Source organism: Acanthisitta chloris, unplaced genomic scaffold, assembly GCF_000695815.1.
Source record: "Acanthisitta chloris isolate BGI_N310 unplaced genomic scaffold, ASM69581v1 scaffold12636, whole genome shotgun sequence".
NCBI classification, from domain to species: domain Eukaryota; kingdom Metazoa; phylum Chordata; class Aves; order Passeriformes; family Acanthisittidae; genus Acanthisitta; species Acanthisitta chloris.
Window position 1 is genome coordinate 4,445 of NW_008677675.1, and position 21,594 is coordinate 26,038.

Below are 21,594 nucleotides of genomic sequence, written 5' to 3' on the forward strand. Positions count from 1 at the left end.
AGTGGAACCAGCTGTGAAATTTTGCACCCAACTATTAAGAGCTGTGGGATGCCTTCAAAAATTTCAACTGGGCAGAGCCCCAAGCAGCCAATTCCAAACCCTACATTCCTTGGGCTTTAGGAGAGAAGAAACTTCTCAGAAAGAAATGCCAGGAGTGCCTCAACCCTGATTTTTAAGCTGCTTCAACAGCATCCTAGTTATCTCAAGTAGTCCTAAGAATTTACCTGTGATTGTCTTCCTGTGAGTGGAACCAGGAGCACAAAGTGCTCAAATCAGGGCAAGAGAAACACACACTGATTTTTGTGACTGCTGTGTTATGAACATATTGTTTCTCCCATTCTGAACTGCCTTCCCTGGGAATTTTAAAATATGGAAAAACCAGCAAGTATAGAGCAAATAATATCTCCATAAGTAGGTCATTTTCTTAATGGCAATGCACTGCTGTGTTACTACCAACTCCTTCATACCACAGACACACACATTGCAAAATAAAGCTCCTGTTGGGTTCTGCAAAGGAGGGGAGAGAGTAGAACCGTGGGAGCACTCACTCCAAGATCAAGTAGAGCCTAATTCAGAAAGACAAGCAGGAAAAAGTCATATTTTGCACCTTCTCTGGGAGCTTTGCAGGGAGTTATGACACAGTGGAGCAAAATCCTCTTGCGTCTGTAAGCTGAATGTGCTGCACGTCGCATAGGTCATGACAAAAGCAGAGCCACGTTATTGCATTAGAGAAGTGATAAGTTCAATCCTTACCAAGTTTTCTTGGTTCCTGGCTGCTATTTTCTGATCATCTTCTCCCCCATTTTTCATGTATTTGACCTCTTCCACTGGTTTGATCCTATACTCATCTGAGCACCAAGAAACAAAAAAAACAAAAAGAAAAAAAACTTTTGAACCAGTGTAGTTCAGCAGCTGATAAAAACCAACCTAAACCCAAAGCACCTGGCTAGGAAAGACCCTAGTTAGGCAAAGCAACTAAAAATTACATGTATATAGTTTCAAAGGCTGAAATGTGACTGACAACCAAGGAAGCATCTCCTGACTGAAGGAAGAATTCTTACAGTTCTGGTTTCTAGAAGTTGGTCAGTAGCTTTTGGGACTGGTATATCATCTATGGCACCTCAAAACAAGGATGTTTGGTGTGTACTCTCCCCCAAATCCCTAGTTATCTGTAGAATGTGTTCAATACAAACAAGTTCTTTGCTCCTGAATCCTCCCTGGATTTTTATTCTGTGGGAAAACAAGGGATGTACAGGAGTTACTAGAGAGAGGAATCTGCTCAGGGATGTTCCCTGCATTGAAAAACCAAAGGCAAAGCTGATGGAGGCTGTTTAAAATGGAAGTTAAAACCTGGAAAAAACAACTCATGCCCAAACCCACTGCTTTTCTTTCCAATTACTGTTTTCTTTTTTGCTTGTCTCACAACATCACAGAATGATTTCTGGAGAACAGGTCCCACGCTGACCACCTTCCCCTTCCCCCCTCAGGGGCCACCTTTCCTGCACATGAACATTACCCAGAGAGAAATCCAGCCTGAAAATGAGGAAGAAGCAAAGTTAAGAGCCTTGGTTTGTCCTATTTTTCAGCTCTTTGAATAATAAATTCCCAGCCCAGCGCCAGTATGGAAATATTATCTAACACACATGTGCTATCCCACCCAAAATTTGAATAAAGGGATTTTTTCCTTTGGCAGAACGAGATGGGATTTGGGGAAAACTGATTCTTCCCTCCAAACTGTGGCTCCAGTCCTTACAGCACCAACACTGCCTGTTCTCAGTCCCTTCTTGCTCTGGTTCTCTTGGCAACACATGGATCTATTGGAAAACACTCAGAGTTTTGCCCCCACACTCCTCCAGCAGGAGATACGAGGCAGGAGAGAAAGTTTATCCCACAGAAGTGGAAAATACTAATACAGAGTGAAATGACACACAGTACACTGGGAATAAATGGTAAAACCTCAGCAAATTGAAGGAAATCACACCAAGTTACTCCATTTTCTCTCTGTTTTCAACCAATTTCTCTCACTTATTAAGGGAAACACAGAAGTGGATTTTTCTGGGTTGCTGCATTGTTAACAAAACTAATCAACATTATTTAGAAGGAAAGTTGTTTTCAGGCAACTGCTAAGTACAGAGTCTGTGAGTTAAATAAGCCTTTCTTTGACAAGTAAGGCTTATTTTTAAAAGAAGATTGTTTGGAAGACAAAAAACAATGAAATAAACCAGTGGATTGATCAAATAGCAGCTCAGATGCAGAGTCTCCAAATAGATGGATGGAGAAACTGAAGACTGTATTATTAGCTCAGTAAACGTGAACAACAACTCTGAGGGTTTTTTCCCTTTTTTTTTTTTCAAAGCAATTGAGCTAGTCTGAAGGTGACAATTCATAAACCCAAAAGGGCTGAACACAATAAAGCCTGGGATTGAGAAGGACTTGATTGACTGCAATTATCTAACTTACATTTTCCTCCCTGCTCCAGTGATCTCTGTTGTGATTAGCAATAAAACCCACATGCAGAAAAAGCATCAAACTCCCACAGTGGCATGTAAGGATCTGAATGGGAAAACAGATGAGCAAGAGAAAATAGCACAAAGGAAGTTTGCACAACCCTCAGCTAGCCCATGTTCACTGAAAGGGAGAGGTGTGTTCAGCCCAGCCTTGAAAATGAAGGAGGTGTGGAAGTCCTGATGTTCTGCAGCAAAAATAACCTCTGAAATGTGTCTCCTGATTATTCCATGAGATTGATTGTGATCAAACACCAACTGCACAGCCAGGCTGATCCTGGGGGGAATGTGTGTGAGGGATGTTCCCTTGGAAGGCATCACCTCTTGGAGCAAGTCAAGCAGGGCACTGCTGAGCCCATGGCTGACAGCCACTGTAATCAGGTTTATACGTGGCATTTTGATACAGTGGGAGAGGATGAAGTCTTTTTAGAGATGATCCTCAACAAAAGTTCTCAAAATAAAACCTTAAATTCATGATGAACATGGGCACAGATCCTGCACGTGCTGCATCGTTTGCCAGATGCATCAATTAGTCCTGAAATGGTGGCAAAGAGCTTTGAACAGATTTCTCACGTGATTTCCACAGATATTTACAGCAGTGTTATAGTTAACACTTCACTTAGGAATGCAGTACCTATTCAGTTATCTGCAGCACAGTTGGTGCTCCTCTTCTTTCCATCCTAGGAGTGCAGGTGCCTGCAGAATTCCTGCCTGAGACACAGAGCAGCAAGGGAGGCTCCAAAACTAAACCACTCATTTTTCACTACATGTTTGGGGCAAGTTGAATGCACCACACCAAACAGCAAGTCTTGCTTCAGAGAAATCCACCTTCTCCTCAGGAGAATGGATTTCCACTGCCAGAGGACAGGGCTAGATGGGATATTGGGAAGGAATTCCTACCTGTGAGGTGCTGAGGCTCTGGCACAGGTTTCCCAGAGCAGCTGTGGCTGCTCCATCCCTGGGAGAGTTCCAGGCCAGGTTGGATGGAGTTTGGAGCAGCCTGGGCTGGGGGGAGATGTCCCTGCCCAGGGCAGGGGGTGAAACTAGATGACCTTTAAGGTCCTTCCAACCCAAACCATTCTGGGATTCTACAAATACAGATTCAAAGAACAGCAGGGGGTCAGAGCAGAGAACCTCTGCTTCTGTAAATGTTAGTACAATCAGCCTTGTAATAGAAAGTGTCTCACAAAATTAACACAAATGTCAGGGCTCCAATATAGGCCACGTGTTCAAGCAGAAGAAATCTCCACTTGTATCTCAAAAAGCAATGAACATTTGACACAATCTAAAGCTGAGGATCTGCCTTAAAGGCCAAGAGACTATCTCTTGGGATGAGGCACACTTAGGGAAGAGGCAGCTGAGTGGCCAGCACTCAGGCTTCAGTGCCTAAATGAATGATTAACAGCCTGGAGTGCCAGGCAGCTATTAAATCCCCCAAAGCCATGTGTTCTGAGCAGGCAGTGCATGAACCAGGATGCCACAAAAAGGCAAATGCAGCACTGGCCCGTGCAAAGCCAGTGATCAGCCTCATTTGGGTTAATGGGAGCAGAAGAGAGGACTGAGCCATGAGCAGCTGTTTCATCAGACACACACACACACAGATGAAGGGAATGGATCAGAGATGTTAAGTTTGAAGCAACATGATTACTCATTATCTCTCCTAGTTCCATACCACAAGCAAAATATTGTCCTTAAAACAAGGAGCACAAATATCAGAAATGGGTAACATTTGTTCATACTGAACAGTTGTTTGCTGGAAGTAGGTAGAAACAGAGAGGATTCCACTTTCCAGGGGAAAAGAACAGCCAAGTCATTATCCAGCCAGAGGAAGAAAGAGGAGGAGTCTCCAGCTGTGTACAAGCCCTACAGCCTCACAGGTATGGCAAGACACACCTGGAAACATCCATTTCTGAGCTGGCCAATGCATGGAGGAGAACCTCATCTCTCCTTAATTTCAACAGCTATTGAACTAGGCTGCTCAAACATCAGTAGGTACCTGAACCACAGCTACAGTGTTGATATTTCTACCTGGAATCTTCCTGCTGTCTGAGGAGAAACACTGAATTTTGCTCACAGGTTTCCCTCTAGCATTTACACTACTCAAGGACACAAATTTTACCCTTCACATTCATAGAATCCCAGAGAGGTTTGGGCTGGAAGGACCTTAAAGATCACCTCATTCCACTCCCTGCCATGGGCAGGACACCTCCCACTACAGCAGGTTGCTCCAAGTCCTATCCAACCTGGCCTTGTTGTTCAACTCCCTTTTTTTTTTTCCCCCCTTGGATCAGGCTAAGCTGTAAATATCTCTGTTTTTATGAGCTCATCACAAGTTTGTTCAAGTAAAGACCTGACATGAGAAATGCAGAACAACTCCTGAAAGCAATGGGACCAGTCAACTTTCCAGAATCTGCAAATTCTGAGCAATTACTGATTTCTCCTGCTCTAAAGTTCCTGTCAGGGTGAAGGCACTGCAAGTGCAAAAGGATGGAAGTCTGAGCAACAGGCAGACCTTGAGGAATGTCATGGGATTATGGTTATTGGTGGCCTTAGGTGAATATGACAAGTACATTAACGACAGGTTGGATGAATGTGACTTTAATGCCTTTTCTTTAGGCATCTGCACAAAACTACTACCCAAGTTTGGCTCAATAAAGTCAGAGTGACTTGGAGTAGAAGTAGTAAAGGATGATAAAATCACCTTTTGAATTTTACCTTCTGATTTCTACTAAAGGAAACACAACAGTTTGAGGTATTTTGGTCTGAGTGATCAGAAATGACCCCAGAGAAACAGAGAAAGGTTGATTGAGATCCAGTAGGACCTAATTAATTCTGGCAGTCAACAAGACCTTTAAAAGAAGGTAAACCTGTACGAAGTTCAGGATAAAGGAAATGATACAAAGCTCTAAGCATATTTACTTGACTTTTTCCTAAATACAGTTTTATATCAAAAAGGAAGCGAAATATCTTCATGCATCTTTCTTGTACAAAAAAATTAGGACATCATCACTCAGAGTGATGTATCATCCGTAAAGAGAAATGCATCTTTATGCTCCTTTCAGCAGCAGAAGTAAAAACCAAGTCCTGTCTTCTATTGTGTGGCATATCACATAAAAAGAGAAGACTTCCAATAACTCCCATGGGGGAGGAATAGGTTTCCAGGACTGTCACAGCAAATCCTGAGCTGGAGCAAAGCATCCCAATTAAATGGAAAGCAAAACAACACAACTGAACCACAAATAAAAGACAGAAATACTGCAAGCACAACACCCACCACAAAATCACAGGCTGTAAACCAGAAAGCAGCAACGCCTCGAGTTCCAAACTCTTGGGTAAGGCTAAGGGAGGAGGAAGAATTTTGAAGTTGAATATGCTGCAAAAAATTTCTCAGCAGGCAAATCTTTATGAATGAAGATCTCCATCTGGAAACAGATAGTTCTCCTCAAACATGTCACCCAGTTGCCATGGCAATGTGACAAAGAAAACCAGCACTCATTAATAATGATTTCAGTGATAAATGAGCATATCAACTTGTAATATTGAAACAATTACTGGGGGTAGGGGGAGAAAACTGAGGTTGTTCCGATGAGAAAAATTCCTTCAGCAAATCCAGACATGGCTGTAAGTGCCACTGCCACAGGAACATCAGCAATGACTGTTTCTGGCTCAGTTATGAAGACAACCATCAGGAAAAAAAAAACGTAACTTCATCAAATCTATCTAGACTCGCTGTGACTTTTGGAGAAACCTTTTGTTAAACATCAGGCCTTTAAATAAATAAATCAGGGCTGATTTGCATTGCATTTGCATTTCAGACACCTAAGGACATGCAGCTCTGGCTCTGCTGTCACCAACAGGGATGATGGCTGAGCCTCTCCTCTATTTTTAGCAAGGGATCAGGCAGGAGGTGAGTGGTACTTCAGTCACAACACCAGGAAGAAAGTTCCTAACCACACCTTCATTTGCCTGTGTTCGATATTTTACTTAAGTCTCTCCTGCCTTCCTATCACAGGACATGCCAAGGTTTATCCTTCATCCATAAGAAAACACATTTCTGTTCTGTAAAAATATGAACTTTTTGTCTAACAAATGTCTCTGTACCACACTTATTCCTGCCAGGTGCAGAAAGTACTCCTACTGCTGCGATCACGAGGAGTGCCACGGATCAAAGCTTCACGTGCTCTCCTCTCTCTGAGGCTTGGAAGCTAAAAGCTATATTTAGATGAAGGACTCAACTGCTCTTTCTAAAAATATTTGTTAAAAACCAGAAGAGATTTTGATGCAATTTAACTGAAATATGTAGCAGCAGGTGAGGCACTTAGATGCTGAACACAAAATATGCCAAACATCATAGAATCATGGAATGGTTTGGGTTGGAAGGACCTGAAAGATCACCTCATTCCAACCTCCTGCCATGGGCAGGGACACCTCCCACTGGACCAAGTTGTTCAGAGATCCATCCAACCTGGCCTGGAACACTTCCAGGGATGGAGCAGCTACAGCTGCTCTGGGCAACCTGTGCCTCAGCATTCTCACAGGGAAACAGTTTCTTCCCAATATCCCATCAATCCCTGTGCTCTGGCAGTGAGAAGCCATTGCCACCCTCTCCTCTCACCACATGCCCTTGTCAAAAGTCCTTCTCCATCTTTCTTGTAGGCCCTTCAGGTCCTGGAAGGCCACAGTTAGGTCACCCCAAACCCTTCTCTTCTCCAGGCTGAACAATCCCAGTTCTCTCAGCTCAGCTCTTCAGCAGAGCTGCTCCATCCCTCTAATCATCTGGGTGTGCTCCTCCTCTGGACTTGCTCCAGCTGGTCAATGTCCTTCCTGTGCTGTGGACACCAGAGCTGGATGCATCAGCTGGATGAAGGAGGAATACTCTGAGCATCACAGCCACACTGGGAGGACACGAGCAGCAGAAGGTTTAGCTTAGCTCTCGAATGATCCAGGCTAGACATCAGGGCAAAAAATAAAATCATTGACCACAGGGACAGTCAAGGAGTAGAATTAGGCTGCTTGGGTGGCAGCAGTTGCCACCACCTGAGTCGTCAGCCTCAAATGCCACAGGTTGAGTCCATCCAGTTTGGAGCACAGGAAAGGTGTGATGAGCTAGTTTATCCCAGCTTTGCTACTGTATGTGGCTATAACCTGCCTGGATTCCAGCAGAAGCTATGACAAAAAAAAATCCCCCCAAAAGTCAACAGTCAGAGAAATTTTTTAGAAAAATCCTGTAAAGTATTATTTCTCAAACTAAATACTAAGAAATGGAGGATAGCTAAGTTAGATATCAGAGAACACAGCACCCACGTGGCTCGTTTGATTCTACAGGGCTGTTTTGATTCTGACTTAATTGCTGAGATTCACAGCTGTGGGGGTGGATTTCCTATCCACCTGGATGTGGGCTGAGAGTGGAATTTCAGAGCTCAACCAGCATTGGGTGAGCAGCCCCTTGTCCTCCTGTGTCATCAACCCTCAAAGGGTCACCACCAACTCACAGGGAATCTGAGATCCTAGTGATCATGTTTTTTCCACTCACAAGAACCATAAAAATAGCTCAGGAAATAAACCAACTCATTTTTCTCACAGGATTATCTGAAAATGCTCATTCAGACTTCCCAAATCAACTTATCTTACCTTAATCCAATCTAAAAATACAGCCACTGCTGGGAGCTGAGGCCGTGGACACCACCAGATATTAAACAGAGAACAGGTGCACCAACAACACACTGACTCTGCCAACAGAATACAAATCATCTGACAGAAAAGCCTTTTCAAAATCAACAAACTGCACAGATCACAGCACATCTGGAAAGACCACCCTCAGGGAGTTCTTCTCCTTCCCACACAGTCCTAACATTTGCCCAAGGAACGCCAACAACTGCTTCTGCTCCAAGCAGATGTGACTGCTGGGGTTGGCTTTTTGGAGGAATAAAAAAAGAACAAAAACCAGACCCTCCCTGGAAGACTTCTGCAGAACCAGGAGGACACTTGCCCTAAAGTTCAGCAAGATGGGGGTAGATCTTCTCTAAGACATCAAGCAGCCCCATGACACATCCAGTGCTTCATGAAACACTAACTCCCTCAAGGTTGATGCTTACCTGAAAGATTTAGCAAATTCTTCTCTACTTTATCAAACTACCCCTGTGCAGACCCAAATTTAGGTTAGACATCAGGAAGAAGTTTTTTCCTGTGAGGTGCTGAGGCTCTGGCACAGGGTGCCCAGAGCAGCTGTGGCTGCTCCATCCCTGGGAGTGTTCCAGGCCTGGTTGGATGGAGCTCTGACCAATCTGGTCTAGTGGAAGGTGTCCCTGCCCATGGCAGGGGGGTGGGACTAGATGCCCTTTAAGGGCCCCCATCCCTGGGAGTGTTCCAGGCCTGGTTGGATGGAGCTCTGACCAATTTGTCTAGTAGAAAGTGTCCCTGCCCATGGCAGGAGGCTGGAACTAGATGCCCTTTAAGGTCCCTTCCAGGCCACTCTGTGATTCTATGATATACATATTGATGTGCAAGCAATAGAGTTGTTTGGGGGGAAATAATTCTCCCATGAAGATTTCTGCTTCGTATGCATGCAGGTCTGCAGACCAAGGAGGGAGCTGAGTTTGCCAGTCAGGATACCACTTAAGATTTTTCCTGCTCCAGCTCAGACTTCTTCCATGCTCCTCAGGGTTACATCACATACATGCAATGAGAAGTATGGAAAGATGCATGAACAAGTCGAAGACACTGAGTACCCAAAACTGCTTGAAAACCAATTCCTGGGGACAATGGGCACATGGATGGGCCTGTGTGTGGTAGAGAGAGGATTGGAAACCTTAAAATTTCCAGGACCCCATGAAGGAAGGTAACACTCTGCTGCTGCTCTGCTCCACCACAGCTCCTGACAAGGCCAGGGACACTCTGGCCAACCCCACCAATGAACCCCTCTGGCCAGGCCATGCTGCCAGCAGCTGGTTCAAGCATGGGGAAATCTACCCCAACTTCAGAGCCTATTTCATTATCTCAGGAAAAGACTTAAAAATACAACCTCAACATCCTAAGATCCAGTTACCACTAAACACACAATTTCTGCCTTGCTTGTACCATCTTTAAGATCTGAGAAAACATCACATATAAGATAGTATTGAAAAGACCAGCCATGTGATTATATAATTAAAGACTTTTGTGCACTCCTCTGCAATTACAAAGCCAAAAACCAGTGCTGGTGGTGTGCACTCAGAACTATCTTTCAGCTACCCAGACTTTTGCTTGCTGAAACTATATGATTCACATACATATACACACACACACACACTTTTTTTTACCTTTAATTAGCACATAACTTGGAGCCAGACACCAGGCTGTTCAAAGGAAACCATTTCTCAGGTGGAGGAGATTACAGCTATGGTGCTTGGCAGGAAGGATACTTAGTAAATGCAATTATCTTGCCCACTAAAAAGATCAAATTGAGAAATGCAAGCAGGAGAGGAAACAAGCAGCAGAGAGATTCATTCAAGGAACAGACAGGAGGAAAACAAAGGGTCTGTGCCTTGAAAACACTGCTGTTTGCATGAAGCCACCAGGAAGGTTTCTGGATCAAGGTTGCCTTACCATGATGGGGGAGCAGCAAGGGCCTCCCTGCACCTCAAAGGAGCTGAAGTTCTGCATTCCCAGTCACTCACTGCGTGTCAACACCACAAACTTATTTTTAAAAAAAACCTGTATGAGCCTGCTCTGAAGAAAGCCATCCACTCACTCACTGCGTGTCAACACCCCAAACTTAATTTTTAAACAAAACTGTATGAGCCTGCTCTGAAGAAAGCCACTTTTTGCCACTTAGAAACAGCAAAAGCAAAGCTTGAAGAATTGGCTTCACTGCCATAAACTTCTGCATTGTGGAAGGGAGAGAGACAAGAGAGAAGAGGAACAGTCATCTGGAATAGAACAGAACCCACAACACAAGAAGAAGAGAGGACAAGGAGAAGAAAACTTCTCCCACAATCCAACTGGGTGGTAAAAACCTAGTGAGTTTGTAGGCAGTGATGGCAAGACCTCCTCAGCCACAGGTGGGTGCTGTCCCCATAACTCTGTGCTGCATCCTGGAAACTATCCCAAAAGCTGCCACCTCAGCCAATCTTGGCAGCACAGCATGGATAGGGTGGAAAGGCTACTTCAACTCCATTCCAGTGCTCCCTTGAAAAGAAAAAAAAACTCACCAAGCACTCAATATTTAATTCTCTTCAGGTTTTTCCCCATCAACTCCCAGTCTCTGCTGACCTTCCCCCACCAGCACCTGGCCACGTACTCCACTGCAGAACATCTATCATTTCAGCATAGAACCTGTCAGGGACTACTCAGATTCCAGAAAAAATACCTAATTGACCATTACTATGAGCATCCTTCACACAGCAATGGAGGTCTTGCTCCTTTCAGCCCCATCCATCAACTGCTCTAGGCACCAAAAACTTCTCCTCAATTCATCCCAAGAGTCCCCTGGAAAATAAGTCACTACCAGTCCACACCCCCAAAATTACACACATCCTATTATTGCAAACACAGGATAAGGTGTCTTCAGTTTCCTTGTCGATAACGAAGCTGATTCCTCTTTACTTAACAAGCAATGCCACTCTCCATCAGTCAGCTATTAAATGAGACTCTTGCCCTGCGATGTATGACTTGAAATGGATTTTCACATCCTTCCTGGCATGGTACCTTTCTTCTATTAATATTAGTCTATCACATTTCCACTGCTCATGTACCTCAACGAGTAAATCAACAGCAGTTTCATTTGTATTAATTCCATTATGAAAGGGACAGAATAATTCCCCAGGACCAGTAATGACCTGGAGATACATGATGAGCACAACTGACTCCTCATGGCTAGTATTTCTCTCAACCAAGAAGGGAGGACTAATGAAAACTTGATTTATAAAATACAGCACACATTTCCAGATGCAAAAGATACACCAGTTAATTACATTACTTTCCTTACAGACCATCCAAACAGCTACAAAATTAACCTATTGGAAAGATTAATATCTTACTCTGGTTACAGTGCTCAGAGTTAATTACCTCGGAAAGATCTACGTGCCCTGGTAGCATCCATGTTGCAAAAGCTTTAGGTAAAACCCCGAAAACAAACACCTACCACAGTGCTGACAGAGGAGTATGGTTGAGGCAATCACTGGGAACATCCTAAGAAATTCCCAGAACCAGAGCAGCACCAGGCAGTGAGGACCTCCAGGCTCCCAGCGCCGACCAGTCGCAGGAGGTGTCTGGTTTAACATCTCCATCCTGCCATACATGCCAAGCCACAAATTATCCCCCACTTCTCTGCAGGCTGGAGCCTGAGCTGTGCTAACAATCTCCTCCCCTGTCCCCACCAACAGAATCTGAGCCTCACAGTGCTTGTCCCTGTTTGCTGCGTGCGACCACATCAAAGCCAATTACACAAGAACAAGCACATGTGAGAGATGCTCAAAGTGGAAAGATCACCAGGTGGGAAAGAAAAGGAAATTATAAAAAGCTAGTGATTTTCCAGGCTTTATTCCCTTCCCTCTAGGCAACACGTTCTAAATATCAATCCTTGAGAAGAGACAGTTTTTCGTAATAGCAAAAAGAAAAATCCAAATAAGAAATGTGTGCTTAGAGCACTTGTATTGGACCAACACTTTCAGCCTCAAAAGATCTCAAGATGCACCTAGTTCCCACAGTTAGAAACTCAATATATACTTCATGACAAAACACAGGGGATAAAATGTATGTAATTTAAATAAACACAACCACTAATATAATTTAGGAGACTTCCATGGAAAAAAACAAACCCACTACACCCACTTTTTCCCCTCTGAATAGATCAAGAGCATTCCTGAAACCATAAATCCTGAAACAAAGGTGACTCCATGCTCCTTCCCAGCACCACAGAACACGAAGTGCTCAGCACCTCTATGGCCTGAACAGCCCCTTGCAGTGCTCCTGTTACCACAGCAGCAAGGAAATACATAATTTAAAAGCACCCTCAACCTGATCCTTCCTGCCAGGCCCTCCTCTCACACAGGGCAGAAGAAAAGGCACATGGCAGGGCACGATTACACCCACTCAGCAGAAAGCAGGGTTTGTTCTTCATACGCCCATGAGGCAGAAATCTTAACACTTCCATAGAATCATAGAATCAACTGGGGTGGAAAAGACCTCCAAGATCATCCAGTCCAACCCTCCTGTGGTCACTAGCCCATGGCACTAAGTGCCACATCCAGTCTCAGCTTGGAAACCTCCAGGGATGGGGAATCCACCACCTCCCTGGGCAGCACATTCCAATGCCTGAGCACTCTCTCCCTAAAAAATCTCTGCCTAATAGCCAACCTAACCCTCCCCTGGCAGAGCTTGAGTCTGTGCCCTCTTGTCCTGCTGCTGTTGCCTGGGAGAAGAGACCAACTCCCACCTGACTCCAACCTCCTGTCAGGATGGGCTGGATGATCTCTAAGGTCCATCCCAACCCCTAAAACTCTATGACATTTCTCCTTTAAAATGACAGCCTTGTGTAGCTGAAATCAACACAAGAATTATCCCCCAGAGTGAGGTTTTCCTTGCCAAATTTCAGGCTTTGGGTTTGGGTTTTTGTTGTTTGGGTTGTTTGTTGGGTTTATTTCCAAACTTTGTGGCACAGTAATAAAACACTTGGGAAACTGCAGTATATGGCATTTTGACCATGATTTCTCCTCGTTTGCACCTCCAGTTAGGCAACGAACATTGAGGATTCTGCCTTTTAAAGATTAAGCAAAAAAAATAAGTGTGCCTGTACCATGAAATAAACGGATTTCCTTCAGCACTAAGGCTGCCAGAAAATACATCCTGGCTCCTCTCTAGCCAGCTCAAAGGCGGATGTATGGCCCTATTTATAGCCCACTAATGCAATTGTGAAATGCACACCCCTCGCACTGGATTTGTATCCAGCTTGGGCTGGGCTCTCCAGCAAGCTAAGCAGCTTGCAGGAAAGGTCAGTCCCAAGAATAACACCACATCTTGCTGCTTGCAGAGACCCAGGGGTGCCCTCAGAGCCCCCACACTCTGCTCCTTCTCCTTCGGGTGCTCTGACACTGACACACAGGTTGTAAAAGGTGAAAGCTCACACTGGACTAAGAAGCAGGGAAGTTCTGGCCTGCCTGTGATTCATTTCTGCCCCCCAAAATGGGGATAACAACTCTTTCTCCACCTTGGTTCACCTTCTCTCTTTAGACTGTAAATCCCCACCAAAAGTGCAGTTGTATCATACCAAACCCAGCAGATACCAGGCTGGAAACATGGGCACCACTGCAAAGACCTGTAAAAAACCAGAGCTAGGATCCAACAGATCCCCTTACACTAAGGAGAATGACTTTGCAGAATAATTCCCTTATCTAATACCATGACAAAAGGTTGCAAGAAGATTAACCCCCAGGAGGTATCTATAGTCTGAGGGCTGCCAGGCCAATCCACAGGTACCTGCTCTGCTTTAAGCCCAACTCTCTTTCAGGTAGGAAAACCTCAGCAGCCTTTCATGGAATCACAGAATCAACCAGGTTGGAAGTGAACTCAAAGATCATCGAGTCCAACCCTCCCGTGGTCACTAGCCCATGGCACCAAGTGCCACATCCAGTCTCAGCTTGAAAACCTCCAGGGATGGGGAATCCACCACCTCCCTGGGCAGCACATTCCAATGCCTGAGCACCCTTTCCATAAAAAAATCCATTTCCATGGCAAAGATCTTTCCATAAAAAATCCATTTCCATGGCAAAGATCTGCTATCCACTTGGGAAATCCATCTCATTTAGAGGCTTCCTGATTGTTTTTCAAAAGAACTGAAATAATAGGAGACAGAACTACAAATACACACCTAGGAAGGTTTTCATCCACTGTTCTCTGCTGCCCTGAAACAACTTATAACTCAGTAATTTTCCAGCACCCTGCAATCCAAAGAGCTCCTCTCCCATCACTTCTGACCTGGTTTCCTCACTGCTGGATCAGAGAATCTAGAAAACCAATCTTGTTAAAAGTGACAAGGTATCTTGTTGGAGACTACAAGAAGAAGAGCTGTGGATTTGGACCGAAGGACCAGCAGATCATTGTTTCTCCACTTGCAAGGGAAGAAAAGCAAGGGAGGACTAGGAGAAGAGAGAACTAGTTCAATCACCATCATTCCAAAAGGCTCACAAATTAATGGATAGAGGCTATCAGATCCCTGAGTGCTAGTCCAGAACAGCTTTGTCCTTTTACTGCAAAAGCTGCACCTTTTTCCACCCACAAAAGGTGAAAATACAGTTTTAGTTCATGTGGAAAACCCTTTGCACACAGCAATCATGAATACATAACTAGATAAAACCTGAGGCTGAGGGTTTGGTTCTGTTTTGATTTTTTTTTTTTTTTCTCTGTTTTGATTATTTTTTTTAAACTCTGGTGCTTCCTTATGGGAATAAAATAGTAAATTATTGTCTTACCAAGGGTGTTGTCAGAGTTACACAAATACACCATAAACCTAGATAACATATGTGATTTTATTGCATTTCCCATGTGAACATAACAACAAGGTAGGGTTGGTTGTATTCTTCTCTCTTACTTCCTGAAACACATGTTCAGGACTGATCCCTGTTTACCTGGATAAGAAGCAGCCTGTCACCCAGCTGGGCTGGAACTGTGCAGTAAAACAAAGAAGTCAAACTACAGAAAATAATTTCAACTGAACAAAAAAAAAAAAAAAAAAAAAAAAAAAAAAAAAAAAAAAAAAACCAAAAAATGTTTTGGGGGGAGTGCATCTAGTTCCACCAGCCCAGGCTGCTCCAAGCCTCATCCAGTCTGGCTGAAACTGGGTTTCCATGCCACTCACTTCCACAGAGTTGCCTACATGTCACTCACTTCCACGGAGCTCAGACTAAGCACTGCATGGAACAAGTGCTGTGGCTGTACCAGAAATAGTTGTTCATGCTTGGAAAAGCTTTTAAAAAAGGTTATAGTCACAAAATACCCTGCATGGAATTTGGACACTGCATGGTGCTGGGCCCTGTGCATCTGTCCCCAAAATGGGTAAGCCCTGACATTGCAGAAGCATGTTAGGACAGCCAAACGAGCTGGAGCAATTAGCATCTGAGTGCTAATCAGATGGCCAACAGAGTCAATAACATAACTGCTGCCAGGCAAAGAGAGCTGTGTGTTTGTGAGACCTTCTGACCATGGCACACGGTCACAGCCAACACAACACCCTGGCACTGTTCATTCCAGGTTGGATGAGCCTTGAGCAACCTGCTCTGCTGGGAGGTGTCCCTGCCCAGGGCAGGGCTTGGGGCTGGATCATCTCTAAGCTCCATCCCAACCCCTAAAATTCCAAGATTCTATGCCACAAGTGACATTCCTTAAGCTGCAGCTTCCCAGAGAGTTTCAGCTCAGTGAGGACGACCACACTGTCTTCCAGAAGAAAGAACTTCTCCTTTTCACTTTTAGCATGTTTTTTCCTGACAGTTGAGGGAAAGGGAGAGGTGTTCTAATGGCATAACAACAGGAGGGTGTTATACACTGAAAACACTTCTGAGGTATTTTTCCCACTGCAAATTCTATTTGAAAACTTCCCAATTTCCCAACTTCAAATGGCCAGAAGATGATCTCCAGAATTTGGCACACAGGAACAAGGAGGGTTCACAAAGTTACCTCATATCAGTTAAGGACATCTGAACAGCCTTGCCAGATATTCTGAGCGTCCTGAGCAACATCCCAAGACTGAAGTTTTCGGTAAGATGATAATTCCAGGCCTATCTATTAAGGAAAGAGCCCTCAAAACTAATCTCTACAAAGGCTGGGGCACAGTATTTTTGGAGATGATGATGGATATTTAGGAAAGGTAAATCATAGTCCCAAATTCCCCATGCTATTCTCATCCTGTATTCAGTGGGCATCTTTTAAAGGTTTCTATTGTTTTAGCATCTTTTTGGCATTTACTTCAAGCTAAGTCAGAGCTCTGCTGTGGTTGACAGTGGACTGAGATGTCCACATGGATGAGACATAGAGAAAAGAACTGACTGTTACAAGACAGAGATTAGCAGAAGTGAGACAGACCCATAAAACACACGGGAAGAAAGGAAACAACAACATGAGAAAGCCTGTGATGAGCTCATAGCATCATAACCTCACTCACAGCTTGGAGAGACTGGCTGCTGCTTTCCCAGCCCTGCAGAGCAACTGCCATCACACAGGACAGGTCAACACTTGCCATAGTTAAATACTCTAACTTTCCTGCTGGATTTTGAACTCTGGCATAAGGTTTGGGAAGAAGTATCAATGTAAGAGAAACCTGTTGAGAAAACAAGTGAGGAAGAGCAGAGATAAGGGCATGTGTGTCTGCAAGTGACCTGACAACAGGTCTCTGACACCTTCTCCATGTGTCCATCTGTGAACCAGGGGGTGTCTGTGACACACAGCAGGGAAGGTGACTGTCCTAGAGCTTGTGAAGCAACCAGATACTATCACAGAATCATACAATGGTTTGGGTTGGAAGAGACTTAAGGACCACCTCGTTCCAACCCCCTGCCCTGAGCAGGGACACCTCTCACCAGCCCAGGCTGCTCCAAGCCTGGCCTTGTGCATCAGTCAGTGTTTCAATCTCATTACAATACCTCAATGCTGAAGGTTTCCTTTCCTAGCCTTCTCCCAGCTGCTCCGAGATAAATTGGTTTATAAACCATTGTGCTTTGCCTTCAGCTTTATTTAGACTGGTTTAGCAATTGGAGCTGCTCTTAATAGCAGAAATCCTATCCGGATATTCCCAGTTTGTCAGGAGATTCTCACCTGCCATGTTTGTTCTCCCAAGAGCTCCATAGAAACGTCTGGATTAGCCTCCCAGATTAATGAACAGATTCCACATCTATTTTTTTCCCCCAAATCACATTACCACTTACTTCCTTACAGAAAGAATTACGTCAACATCCTCCTCCCCAAATGAACACGTCAGGATTTTTTATAAAGGCAGAAATAGAACTAATCTACAAGAGATGTTACATTATCAAAAGCATATGCTGAAATCAACAATGCCCAAGGCTCTATCATGGCATTTTGTCCTTCATTGGTATTTACATATTATAGTTCTTATGTATTGCCCTGGAAATCAGCTTTGAAGTGGAATGATGAATAAATGAAGATTTATTATTACTATCCTTATTAGGGGGATTTTAAAGTCATTAGAGACCAACAAGACATAATAATCATATTATATTCAATCTTCTCTAGAACATCTCCTTTGATAGGCTTGCTAACTCAATCTTTTAAATCGATAGCACAGCAAAAATGCAGTGTGACTTCTGCACTTCAGCACAAGATGGAAATGTTTAGGTTCTCTTTTCCCTTAACCAGAATTTGTCCTTACAGAATTCATGGGTTTCACAGTGGGTTTCAAACACCAGAGCTTCAAATTCACAGCAAACACCTGGCTCAGTGTGTCTGCTCCACTGAAAAAAGAAAACAGGTTAAAAGCTGGGGAGGAAATAAGGCACTAGAGATCAATCTTAACCTGCAGTGCCTTCTAAAAGCTGAAAAAAACCCTCACGGAAGTGATGATCTCTCAAAGAGTTAATAGATTTGGCTTTACCCAGTCCCACCAGGGCAAGAAGGAAAAGAGATCTAGAGGCTCTGAGGAAGAGCCAAAGCAGAACTGCATCACACTGAGAAGCTCAGAAAATTCTCTCTGGATTCAAAGTGACATCCAGAGCCAAGTAGAAATTACGGATTAGAAAAAAAGTATCCAAACACTATAACTGGAGAGCACAATCCTTCCCATTGACTCTTTCTCCAAAATTAATCTCTAATTCCCTTTCCCTGACCTCCTTGCTCCTCATTTCACTGCTACTCACCTTGGTCTTGCTCTGCCTAATCATTCTGCAGCTAATTTTCACTCCCTACAGACAGCAGAGCTACTCTGCTCTTGGCCACTGGTTGGATGAGACACTTCTGTCCCTTCCCAGAAATAAGAAAGGAAACATTAGGGTGGTGGGTCACTGGCTGCCCAGGGAAGCTGTGGCTGCTCCATCCCTGGGAGTGTTCCAGGCCATGCTGGATGGGCTTGGAGCAGCCTGGGCTGGTGGAAGTTGTCCCTGCCCAGGGCAGGGGGTGGGAGCAAGGGATTGTAAAGCCAGGGACACTCCAGCTGAGCTTCCTCATGCACCTAATTCCTGACCTAGCAGATGTTTTCCAGCAGCAAGGGAAAAATGTGGCTTCTGGGGCTACCATTCAGTAAGTTGCTTAAGTCACAGACACTAACTCTTTGCTAAAAAAGGATCAGTCATGGAACTGCATCTTTAGCAAGGATGAGCTGTGTGCCTAACCTGAAGCATGTGCCAGAAAATGGTTAGCAGCAGGTAGTACTCCTGACAGTAACCCAGGGAATGATGAACAGCCCTCAAATGGATCCCAGAATAGCTAAATGATCCTGCTGACACCAGTCCAGCTCTATAAATGGGAGTCTTCCACAATCCCTTCGATCTGCTTCATCCTCTGCCTCCAGAAGCTACTTTAAGTTTCTCCTTGTTAAAGTTTTGATCTTTGGCCTGCAGCATGTGGTTAAAGAACTACCAAAACAAAGGGCTGAGACATACAGCTTGCCAAAAACTGCTCCCTCACTCAGTATCAGCTAAAATCTAAACTCAAATTCCTCTGAGGCACTGATTTGCTGTTCCTGACTGCACTTAAAGGCTGTTCCAGATAAAAAAGCAATAAGCTGAATTTACAATTCCAAACGCAGCACCTTAGTGGAGGAGCACTGAATGCTGAACAACAACTTTCTCCTCAGCTTACACCTGGGATCCACTGGGAGAGCAAACCAGCCCTCAGAAAGGCTGGAAAAGTGAAAATGAAATGAAAGGGAGATATTATTTGCTGCTGGATGTGTCCTGCTCCCTGCTACACAAACAACTGCTACAGAAGCCACCAGAGAATTTTTATGTACTCAGTACCTGTTTTAAGAATAACAGTGCCAAGGTAGACTATTCACAGCTGACAACTTTCAGGTAGATTATCTGGGCAGGCCTAGACATTTCCTTTCTGAACAGCCTTTGGGATAATTCCTAATATTTTAAAAAGTGTATTAGGATTTACATCATTATCTAAAACCCACCTTGTGCATACAAACAGAATCTGGGGCAAAAGAAACCATGAAGCTGACTATGCATTTTGTCTCCTATCCCTTTCCTTCTCCTGATGCACAAGACCTGGATCACAGACTCATCTTCCCACCCAGTGAAACAGATGTTTTCATCCCACGTTCACAGCTTCCAGCAGCACCAAGTGCCTCACAGTTTCTGGTTTCACTGCACCTCCCAACCCTGTTTGCTACAGGATTTCAGAACTGAGGTTTTATTGCTTTACAGAACAACTGGAGTAAAGAATTCTTTTTCTTACTGAACAGGCTTGTGTTTTTAGGAAAGAGTCAACTATTTTGGTACCCAATGACAAATACATAACAGAGACATAATGAGAGGGTCATGCAATTAAATGTCTTTGAACTGTTCCGGTGTTTGTGGAGTTAAAGACAGTGCAGTACTGTACATCACTTAGAATGTTAAATTTCCACTAAGGAACCTTTTCAGCCTAAGGAATCTTTCCACCCACCCCTCTGTTTCAAGTGTCATGGTGCTGCCCCTTGGATGGGCCAACTGCTCTATCACCACGACGTATTTTAACATGCGTTTTCCTTGATACTCTGTGGAAGTTTAAGACTCCCAAATATCCCTTTGTGATGTTGGGAGGAGGATGAGATCCTGCCACACTTACCACCAAACACATCTCCGTTCTGGTAGTTTTTCCCTTTCTGAGTTTCCTCTTCGTTTTGAACAGTAGACACATGCTTGGCGGAGGCACAGCCCATAGCTTCATTCAGACAGCTCCAGCTGGACCGAACCACAGAGCATCTCTAGAGACACCCGCTCATTCTCACCAAAATAATCCACCTTCCTGCTCAGCTGCCAAGTCACCTGCACCTAAAAGATGGCAAAAGAGAGAGGAAAAGATTGATAAAAGGTAACCTCTAAATGGGGAGCTGCAAGGAAACAAACAATGGGAGTTGTGAAGAGGAGGAGGACGAGCACAGCTGGTCTGCATCGCTGGAGGTTGCTAAAATCAGATTCAATGCCATCTAGTTCAGGTAGATCACGATAAAGGTACATCAATCCTGCCTTGGTACAGGAGTTGAACTCAAAGTCTCTTCCAGCTCTATCCTTTAATCCATGGCTTGAAAAAAGCAACACACAGTGATCTGTTTCCCACCCACTCAGCTATTCCCACGAACACAGAGGGTTTGGGGAGAGAAGATAAGAAATCATCAATATCTGCTCCTCCTGCTCCTTTTACCCATCAAGCCAGATTTCTTACAAAGCATTTCACTGATTAAGAGCTGCTAATTGCAAGTGTTCAGACAAAATACCCCCCTTAAATCAATTAGAGATCTTCTGTTGGGAGATGTGAAAGGCGATACCCAGCTGTATTATCTCTTTTCTATGTGTTCATTACTCTGCCAGATCCATAAAACCTCCACAGCTCAAAAAGGCAGCTATCCCCATTTTGAGAAGGAATAGCACTCCCCGAACAATCCAGATGTCACATAAAACAAAAGGGGGAAGAAAAAGCTACTTTATAGCTGCGACATTTTAGGTTAAAATAGAAAAAAACCAAAATCAAATTTAAACCCATGAGCTGTTTAATTGCTAACTGGTTCCCCACGTGAACAACTTCAAAGGCTGGTAAGATGACCTGGCTTGCCTTTCCACCAGCCAAACCTTTTAGAAGAGGAGAAGAGCTACAGAAAAATTAGAAACTCCCTTTTTTGCCAAGCTGGTTAGTTCAGCTATACAATGAGGTCATACACACAATTTCTTAACTCTTTTGTTCTGGGCATGCACTTTACAAGGTTGTGGCTCATTTTGCTCCATGCTGACCACAACAATTTTACCTGTGATATCAGACAAGCACACTTACTTAGGACAGGGAGATGATTTTCAAGGTCCCTTCCAACCCAAACCATTCCATGATATAGCAGTATCCATCCCACCAGAAATCAAAGAATCATGGAACAATCAGAGCTGGAAAGGACCCTTGAGGATCATCGAGTCCA

General features: G+C 44.1%; 1 protein-coding gene across 1 annotated transcript; it reads right to left on the reverse strand.

Annotated features, from left to right (window-relative positions):
• Positions 1-753: 753 nt before the first annotated feature.
• LOC103804017 (uncharacterized protein C1orf21-like) lies at positions 754-20,352 on the reverse strand (the record flags this gene model as incomplete). The annotated part of the gene is made up of 2 exons (XM_009076603.1): positions 20,259-20,352; positions 754-848 (listed from the first exon to the last, which is right to left on the reverse strand). Coding segments are annotated over exons 1-2 (189 nt in total), but the record flags the coding sequence as incomplete, so codon positions are not given.
• Between the last annotated feature and the right edge of the window lie 1,242 nt (positions 20,353-21,594).